General features: G+C 40.7%; 1 protein-coding gene across 1 annotated transcript; it reads left to right on the forward strand.

The window, feature by feature from the left end:
* The first annotated feature begins 6,001 nt into the window (after positions 1-6,001).
* Positions 6,002-10,086, forward strand: LOC103462638 (WT1 interacting protein). Its single transcript, XM_008405540.2, has 5 exons — positions 6,002-6,089; positions 7,229-7,291; positions 7,844-7,974; positions 8,158-8,209; positions 8,649-10,086. Exons 2-5 carry the CDS (start codon positions 7,283-7,285, stop codon positions 8,829-8,831), a joined length of 375 nt encoding a protein of 124 aa, XP_008403762.1. The 5' UTR covers positions 6,002-6,089; positions 7,229-7,282; the 3' UTR covers positions 8,832-10,086.

Consider the following 10,086-nt stretch of genomic DNA (forward strand, 5'->3'; position numbering starts at 1 on the left):
AGAGCACTTGAGTACCGTAAACTCATTGTCTAGTTCAAGGAACCAGTTGGAGACGAGTTGAGCTCCATTACCCCTCAGGAGCCTGAATCGCTATCACAAAGAAGATGAATCCAGGTTTTCAGGGGATTTTTTATTTATTTATTTTTTTACAYCAAATCTGAGCCTAAAACATCTAAATGTCACAGCTAAAACTGAAGACTCATTGGATCAGGTTTTACAAATCCGTTATCGCCCAATTTTGGTGAGGCTGTGTGAACTGGAACCCCAGTTAGAGGTGGGCAACACAGAGTTGGAACTTTATTGCGATATTTTGTAGTACTTTTGTGATAATGATGAACATTATTTCAAAAAAACTATTCGTAAACACTGCTCTTTAAAAACAGGCGTCTTATTTAAAGAAGTGTGATTTATATCACTAAGCTGCACGCAGAAATTACATTTAGTCATATTTTGAAATGTACTGATATTTATCGATGCTCTTATGGAGCTGACAATGGAGAAAATATTTTTTAAAACCTTTTTTTATATAATACTGTCAGYTTTGTTCCTTACTTAACATCATTAAYTGAMATTTAACAAGGCAATAATAAATCACAATTTTTATCATGATAAGAGGTTTTTCAYGATAAATGATAACCGATACGATAAATGCCCAACCCTAATCTCAGTTTCTTGTTTCTAGCTGTCTGAAGAYGTGTTGAGCTTCTGTCATCTTGAACCAGCCTGCCCATTTTCCTCTGSCGTCTAATAAACAGGCTGACAAGTCTAAATTAGTAGGTCAGTGTGCAAGCTACCCAGATTGTGTAAAAAAATAAATWAAAAAAAACCATTGGCTGAAAACTGGTKGCTGAAAAAGGAATGTGTCTAGCTGCAAAAAACAGTGGAGGGATGTCACAGATAGTCTTATCCTTGTCCAGTGTTATGTGCATGATATTTTTGCAAATGATTTCAGTAATGAAATAAATTGTTCAAACTGATTTTAACAGTTGCTTTTGTTAAAGTTGCAACTCTAACGTCACCTAAAATTGTGAAACATTCCAGCAGTGGTTGCTAAATCAAGGCACAGTGAGGAACCGCAAGCCGATACAAAATGCTGGCTGGAGGTATTTGGTGCCGTTCGGTTTGTGAATGCACTGCAGAAATACAAAATGTTTCCGTATTTTTGGTCCAGTTTCTAGTGCAAATATGTTAGTACGCTTAAAAAAAGACAAAACTATCTTACTAGTAACTTTTCAAAAAGAAACAGGAGCTTGTGTTAAGTCAGTAATTCCTTAATATTGATGCGAAATAATCTGCCAGTGGAACAAGCATTTTAACTTRTAATATTTGAAATATACCTTGTTCCACTGGCAGATCATTTAACTTATAACTAGTACATTTTCACCAATATCAAGAAATTACTGACTTAAATCAAGCTCCTACTTCTTGCTGAAAAGTTCTTGTATGTTAGCTTTAAAGTGTACTAAAATAATGGCACTAGAAACTGAACCAAATAACCCAGATCTGTGTTTTTGCAGTGTGCAAAATGTGTGAAGAAAATGGACCTAAAAGCATTACTTCCTCAGTTGAGATATGAAGCAACCAGAAAGACGTCACTATCATAAATATGTTGATGTAAAGCTTTTAGATAAMTGAAAACATTTGTTAGATTTTTTTTATCTGCATCAAGTGAGTGGAGCTGTGTCSGTGTGAATGCAGGCTGCCATACACTGYRTCTGAATGCTCAGAGCCTCTTAACATATTTTCTTGCTAATCAACGTGATTTCACAGTCAGAGGTATGATTGCACGTTTTCAGCTGCTAACTGCACAGTYGCTGCATCCACAACTTTCAGATTTTTCAGTTAATAAAATAGAAAATATAGCTTTTCTCAAGAACAAAACTACCCTGCAACAAATTCCTCCTCAGAGGAAAAACATCCATCTCATGTTGAAGCACATCGCCGGGCGCATGACGTCGAGGAAGTTGACAAATGCTGCATGTTGGAATGCGACTTGAAATTTCCAACATCTGAATCAGCGTTTTTGGTTCTGTTTAGTCAGAAGTCCAGAGAAATACAAGCTAACAATACAACGACTCAGTTACAGTGTTGCTCCATCTGACAGTAACAGTGAAGGAGGAGGAGTGCCTGGAGTATTGAGAATGAATTGCTATTAAATTATCAATGGTTTTCCGTATTGGTTCATTCCTGCTTTTGGTTTAGATTCACATTCCAGTGTAGGTATGTAGTGTGTGTTTGGGTTTTATTCTGTCGAGTTGCTTAGCTCCCTTGCTATTAATTTGTGTGGTTATTAGTCAGCCTCCCTGCTGGGGTTCTTGCCTCACCGTKCWGCATTTTCCTGATTAGTCACACCTGGTTTTCCTGTCACTTTTTATTCACATTTCCAGTAGCTTAAAAGCCAGTGAGTTCTCTTCCCTCCTCCTGTTTCTCCCATTGTCTTTTTCTCTGTGGTCTGTTTTCTCTGCCAGACCAGTTTCCTTCATCGATGAGCTCCTGTTGCTCCTTCCTTTCCTGCTGTTTTCTCAAAAGTTTAAGTTTATGGATTATTTTRAAAATCAGTGTACGTGTAAATAACCTCRAAGCGAATTTTGATATTTTTGTTTACATTTTGTTAGTTYCACGTTAATTTMCCTAAAAACCGTTTCAGTGCTGCTAGAAACCCATCTTGTAAAATTTATGAATCTCACCTGTAGATTCATAAAACATTCAGACTTGAATTCAATAAAAAGGAAAAATAAAACCTGACTCCAGAATATAAGGGTAGAAAGTCCATACCTGGGAAAAAAAAAAAATACTGACTGAGTGTAGACATTGTCAGCTGCAGAATCTGCACCTGAGGACTTTTCAGTCAAATAATACCTCCACCATGATGACACATCAGTTCACTTTTATACTATGAAAGCTGATATCCATGGCAACAGCAAAATGAGTGCATTAGCRGAATGAGGCCTGTTTTCTGAATGATCCAATATTTCATGCAATAAGAGAGCATGTTGGGATTCAGGACTGAACAAGCAGACTGCCACCTCAGTGTGAGGACGCCTGATGAGAGGAGATAACGGCTCATATATTTATGTCACCGCTGAATATAGCAGGTGATCTGATGGGAGGTTCAAATGTTAACCAGCCACTCACAGGATTCTTGCACCATCTGGAAAAGTCTAAAGTTTCTTCCAGGTCTGGATTAATACAGAAAATACATTTTGTATTTCCACACTTTGTAGCCCGTTCCATCCATCTGTCCATATAGAAACTGATTTTTATAATTAAACCAAAAGTAAGTCAATTTTAACCCAAGCASTGTTTCAACTTGGATGTTTAATCCAGAGATAAAACCAATTGCATTAAGCAGTAAGAGGGGCTTAGTTCTTAAATCAAGCTCCCAGAAGACTCCAAATAAATTGTAAATTCTAAACAGAGCTGATAGTTTTAGTATCCCCTGCAACACTGAGRATGTTCAGCCTCTCTGCTGTGCTGTCTGGTGACAAAAGGCCACAGCGATGGGGGGAGAAGAAGGCACGGAGCCCTCCACCCCCTCCTTTTTCTCCGTTATTCTCAGTTAGGGAAGCGGGCAGGGAGCGGGTGCTGGAGAGGTGCGGGGGGGGGATGAATGGGACCAGCTAGTGACCTCAGACAGAAAGAATGTCCCCGTTTGCTCAGTCGGCCCGCTCCCCTAGCAGCGCTCCACATAGTCATCAGAACTGGGGCCTTTGTATTCACCTTCCAGACCCCAAACTGCAGAGCAGAGGCCACAGACCAAACCGACTTCTCACTCCGCTTTTCATCTTGCTCCCCAAAAGTGTGATTTTAAAAAAGTAAAAGTAAGCCTAAGAGTCATAAAAATCTCACCTGTTGTGTGGACGGCGTTCCTCTGCATCCCCGGCCGGTTATACGTCCGTTACCGCCTCGCCATTTCCCAGCATTTTGACACTGGGCGTGCATTTGAAATACAGCGATTGCATAAATTTCATTGTAAAAATGAAGGGGGTGTCCATGCTGGGAGACCAATAAACCCAGTGGTGACTCTGGAATACAATTAAATCTGACTAATCCAGTCAGATTTATGAGATCCGTGGGTTTCGTCTGCCAGGCTTCTGGGTGAAGTCATCGTGCTGCCAGAGAAACACGACCGCCGGTACGTGAATTTGAATGGACGGGCTGTGTGAGATGCGTGGCGGGGGGGCTGCAGAAGCTAGCGCGCAGCAGAATTTTTTTTTTCCTTTTCAGACTGGATTCAAACTTGGATTCTGGTGAATGAAAGCTGGACCAGAGGAATTCAGCCTTCACACTGGCACAAGCCCAGTACCACTCAACCGCGACTTGCTTGTTGTTTTAAAATACCAAAGAGGTGATTCATAATTCTTGCACATAGGTTGAAAATAGCAGCTTAAAAATGTATTTTTAATATAGTCATAGTTTTCANTGTGTGGACGGCGTTCCTCTGCATCCCCGGCCGGTTATACGTCCGTTACCGCCTCGCCATTTCCCAGCATTTTGACACTGGGCGTGCATTTGAAATACAGCGATTGCATAAATTTCATTGTAAAAATGAAGGGGGTGTCCATGCTGGGAGACCAATAAACCCAGTGGTGACTCTGGAATACAATTAAATCTGACTAATCCAGTCAGATTTATGAGATCCGTGGGTTTCGTCTGCCAGGCTTCTGGGTGAAGTCATCGTGCTGCCAGAGAAACACGACCGCCGGTACGTGAATTTGAATGGACGGGCTGTGTGAGATGCGTGGCGGGGGGGCTGCAGAAGCTAGCGCGCAGCAGAATTTTTTTTTTCCTTTTCAGACTGGATTCAAACTTGGATTCTGGTGAATGAAAGCTGGACCAGAGGAATTCAGCCTTCACACTGGCACAAGCCCAGTACCACTCAACCGCGACTTGCTTGTTGTTTTAAAATACCAAAGAGGTGATTCATAATTCTTGCACATAGGTTGAAAATAGCAGCTTAAAAATGTATTTTTAATATAGTCATAGTTTTCAACTCCTCTCCGTCCTTATAGTGTCAATTGTTGCTGGTATTTCTGGCAGCTGTGTACATAAGCAGGGAGATACAGCAGGACCTTTGGAAAGCAGCAGGGCTTATTGATTGTGTAAATGGTGTGTGAATGGAGTTGAGTCGGGATCAATGGTTGCAGTAAGTAGACGAACGCTTAAAATGACCAATTTCCCCCCAGCCATCTGCTCTGTGCCGACCTGCTGCTGTGGGCAAGTCCACAGAGACACAGGCAGTGAGAYGTATTGTGGCACACATCCAGATTTACTGCAAAAGCACTTTGTCACTCTACTTATTCTTAACTAACAGTGACATTAAACACAACTAACTAGCAACATTTCCGACGCTGTTTGGAAACGAATAAAAGTCTTTTTTTAKGCATTAAATATAGCTGTGAAATAAGATCCAATGTCTGCTGCTTCGTGCTTATTCTTTAGCATTTTAGCTAATTTAGAATTACAGGTGTTGTGGTGACCTGTTTGGTTTGTATATTTACAAGATTCAGAGGTTGCAAAGGCATCCGATTAGAGATATTCTGTTAACAACTGTAAAGGAAGCAATTGATTTTCTWTTTTATTGCTCAAAAAAGGTAATGTGGTTCAGCTGCGAGCTGTCAGTATTTTATCAGCAGTATCAATAACTTTCTGAACAACCAGAAGGATTACATTTTTTAAATTAAATTCTGTTCCGTATGTCATATTGGATCATCTCAAAGCAAACTGATCCACGTTATTACAGAAATATCCAGTCAATCAATTACATACATTCCAATTCAGCCCTATGTGAAACACAACCAAATTGTTTATTGTGTCCATTAGTGAAAAAGATGTAGGCTTAAGGAAACTCAGTCAATTGCATTGATTTCCTGCAATCCTTCCTCCTTAATAAGCTGTCTAAAACAACTTCAGTCTGAAATCTTCTGTGGCTTTTTTCATTATATAAGACTGCAATAATTATTGCAGCGGCATGCCATTTAAGTGCTCCTGCTAACAGACTTCTTATGTGATTTCTTCCAGGGAGGAGGCTACGAGGGAAGGCCTTCTACAACGTCAACGGGAAGGTGTACTGTGAGGAGGACTTCCTGGTGAGTCCCTGCTTATTCATGTTTATGGATTTTCCTTTAGTGATCATGGGGAGGCGACAGAAGGTGCAGAAACAAACCGTTTAAGTGCTGTAATTAGAACTCCAGCACCTCCCCCTCAATTTAGACTAATTTCAACCAAATTTCCCTCATGTGCTCATTCYTGCTGCACACACAGACAGTTTTAGAGGTGCGGGAGGAGTGTCGAACAACTTCTGGTCTCATCTGCTTCAGATTAGCTGGGCAGACCCAGAGTTGTGGTGCCCGAAGTTACTTTTGTTTAAAACTTTCACGTCAACGCAACTGAAACAATGAAACACCTAAGTTACCAAAGTGAAGCAGAGGAGAACGTTGAAGCTCCCGATTGGTTCCTGTAAACGGCTTCGTAATCTAGGCGAACTCATAACACATGCTGCTGACTACGCTTCCTGTTTATAGACAGCTTCCCCTTAAAGATTAACTCGCCGATATGTTAGGAAACTCTGAAATTCCTGTTTTGCGCCCATCACCACCCCTCTGATGCTGGAGGCCAGAAGACGGGATGAAGACTAATCGCCTTCCTGTGGCTGAGGCTTGTCTGGTCTGCCCCGTCACCGCGGGAGTGTTTCAGGCTGCGGTGGTGGTGGGGTGAGGCGGATGGGAGGGGGGCTTTTTGTGGCAGATGGTGGATTCGGAGAGGCGTTAATGGGCAGGGGGCGGGCGACCCATCAACACCTCCCACCTCCACCTGGTAGCTGCGTCTCTTCTGCCGAGCCCTCAGTGTCATCAGGTCGTGACCCAGGGGGGTGGGGGATGGGGGGGGGAGATTGTGTGCTGCAGATGGCCACTTTTATTGTCTGACGGAACAAGCAGCAAGATGTAGAGTGTTTTTATAACTATAACTATAAAACACATTTCACCCTATCAACACACAGTAAATTTGATTAACTGGGCCTGAAAACGTCCCAGAAAGAGATGGTGGATAACAGAGAGACAAAGACATCCTGGTGTGAATGAAAGAGCGCAGGAGCGCCCTCTATAGGCAACTCTGAGAATAATCAGTTTTCCTGTTATTCAGTATTAGATGCCAATAGTTTGGCGTAAAATCTATTAAAGTGTCTGAACTGAAGGAAATAAATTGTGCACTTCGTCTTTCCCCACAGTACTCTGGTTTCCAGCAGACGGCAGAGAAGTGCTTTGTGTGTGGTCACCTCATCATGGARATGGTAAGAACTTTCTCCATTGTTTTGAGGACAGATGTGGGTAGAGTACTCAGAAATTGTATCCAAGTAAGAGTACCGCAACATATTTTAACTGCGTTAAAAGTAAGTAGAAAACCAAGAAATGACTCAAGAGAGTAAAAAAGTATTTGGTAATAAAAGATACTCGAGTACTCAGTAACTGATCAATTATTTAATATTTAAAATCACATAATCGGACAGACCAAAAATATAAAACAATGTGCAAATGTTAGTTTTTTAAAGACCTAATTGAAAATAACTCCTAAAAATGACAAAATCAGTCAAAASAAAAATGTTTTCTAAATCGATTTCTTTCAATATAAAATTGATGTTTGTCTGTGTCTGGTGAATTTTTGGTTAAAACAGTTATGCCGATAACAATAAATGAATTTCAATGCAACCATCTTGAAGTTGAAAGTTTCCTAACTCGTAAATAAAATGCATACCACACCCTGTACACTCTGTACTAATAGGAAGAAAGTATTAAATACAAATGTTTTTTCTTCTKTGCTTGTTCTTGCTTGTGTCCTCGCTCAGATACTCCAGGCGCTGGGCAAGTCTTACCATCCGGGCTGCTTCCGCTGCGTTGTGTGTAAAGAAGGGTTAGATGGGGTGCCTTTCACCGTAGACGTGGAAAACAACATCTACTGTGTCAAAGACTACCACACGTGAGGAAAACTTCACCATCCGCTGCAGTTAGACAATGTTATTATTGCTAACAAGGTGTTCTGTTAGCGTTGATTTGCACCACTAGCATCATGAAAGCAATTAAGGACAGAGACAGATTAAGAGATCAACACATGTTCACTTATGAAACTTGTGTTGTAATTTCTGGTCTTTTTCCAACGCAGGGTTTTTGCGCCGAAGTGTGCTTCGTGCAACCAGCCCATCCTTCCTGCGCAGGTAAAAAGCTAAAATATCTCATGTTTTAAATTATCACTACAGTTCTGATGAGTTCACCTCTAGTTTACAGGTTTTGTAGTTTACTTACAAAACCTGTAAAATAAAAACTTGGTGAGTCCAACRTGCTACTCTTTGCTGCAGTGAGCTTTGGAGATTTTTATTTATCTTTTAAATAAAAAACAGAGATTTGAAGAACTCAAACAGAAGAGGTGCAAATGAAATATGTAAATAATTGCAATAGTGTGAAGTTTTCAGTTACTAGGACAATAGAGACTTAAGTTTATCGGAGCAGAAGGTGATGTTTTAGTTTACATCAAATTGAAGACAGCAGCGTGGGTTTTTTATTTTTCTGCAGCAGTTAGTCGTCCCTTGTCCGTCACTTTAATAAAACAACGGTCTGGTGTGAAGGAAAGGCCTAACTATGAGTCTGTTCTTGCAGGGTTCTGAAGAGACCATCCGGGTTGTTTCTATGGACAAGGACTACCATGTGGAGTGTTACCACTGTGAGGTGAGACACAGCGTTCATTCACACGCAGTAGGAAGACCAGTCTGTGATACTCTTGTTTTGACTGGTGATGAATTTAGCATCACTGTGTGTGATATGATTCAGCTCCTCCTCTGAATGAATGAATGAGACTGCAAATAAACAGCCATGCCACTCTGGCTGGCAAAGTGTTGGCGCATTTACGCATCCTCTCAGTCAGCGCTGTGAACCTGTCTGAGAACTGCACGTTCTCAGACAAGTGAGACTAGACTTTTGCACCAGTGAGAATGAATCACGGCTGTGGACACTAACCCAAGGATGCAGTTGAACATTGTGACTCACTGACTGAGCACATTCCAGCCCAGTGCTTCATTCTCAGCTGGGTGCTTGTTGTGAAACCTCACTTATCTTCCACCTTTACGCCATTTCCTTTCGTAATTTAAAGGTGACCTATTATGCTTCTGGAACAGGCTAGGACAGGGCTATGGGCTATTAAAAAAAACATGTTCATTACATTTTGTTGCACAAAATGATTAGATAATGAGATTTTAGTCTGCTCTTTTCTACCTATTTTGAGCTCCTTTTAGAATACAAACTGCTGCAAACAGATAATTATAAAACYGTACATCTTTAAAAAGCAGAAGTGGAGCCTMCTGCACAACCAACAAAATATTTGTCTTTTCCAGTAGCCATTGTGCAGCACATTCAGCGGTAAAACTAGCTAAATGAAAGTGCTGGAGCTCAGTTTGGGTTGCTAGGTGACAGGTTGCTAGGTAACAGGGAAGTTCCCGTTGATTGTTGCTTAACAACCCAGAGGTTTTTGAAACGGCTYGTTTTCCATACACCAAAAAACATTAACTTATAGACATTAAATYGTCTGGTTAGCTTTAAGTGCTTAGACTGTTTTTGGAAGCAGCCAAGACCCAAGTGGAAGTATAAAATTGCACAAAATGTCAATTTAGCATAAAAAACATTCAAGAATGATGTGAAAAACAAAACTTTCCTCAGGAAAATTTCACACCTTCTTGCTGTGATCATATTCAGAGAAGTTAAATTTCATTTATGCAATAATAATCAGCAGAAGCAGCAGGGTAAGACTTGCTAATGTTTCTGAATGGCTRACATTCTGGGAAAAGGTCACAATGTAAGCAGAGGTTAATCATTCAACCAAGTCATGTAGGAAGAGGCTGAAGTTCACATCTGAACTCAGTAAATTTATTACACATTAGAAAAAACAGAGTAGCTTCATCATTCATTTTACATTTAACACAGGGTAGATTATGATTCACTCATTAAAAGTTAACTTGCACTAACAGTTTATGCATTCAGCTCTTTTTGTCCAGGTGTGAATCGCAGGTTTATGTGATTCCTACTGAGTGTTCAGTGGTCTCCC

The sequence above is a fragment of the Poecilia reticulata genome, linkage group LG3, assembly GCF_000633615.1.
Source record: "Poecilia reticulata strain Guanapo linkage group LG3, Guppy_female_1.0+MT, whole genome shotgun sequence".
NCBI classification, from domain to species: Eukaryota; Metazoa; Chordata; class Actinopteri; order Cyprinodontiformes; family Poeciliidae; genus Poecilia; species Poecilia reticulata.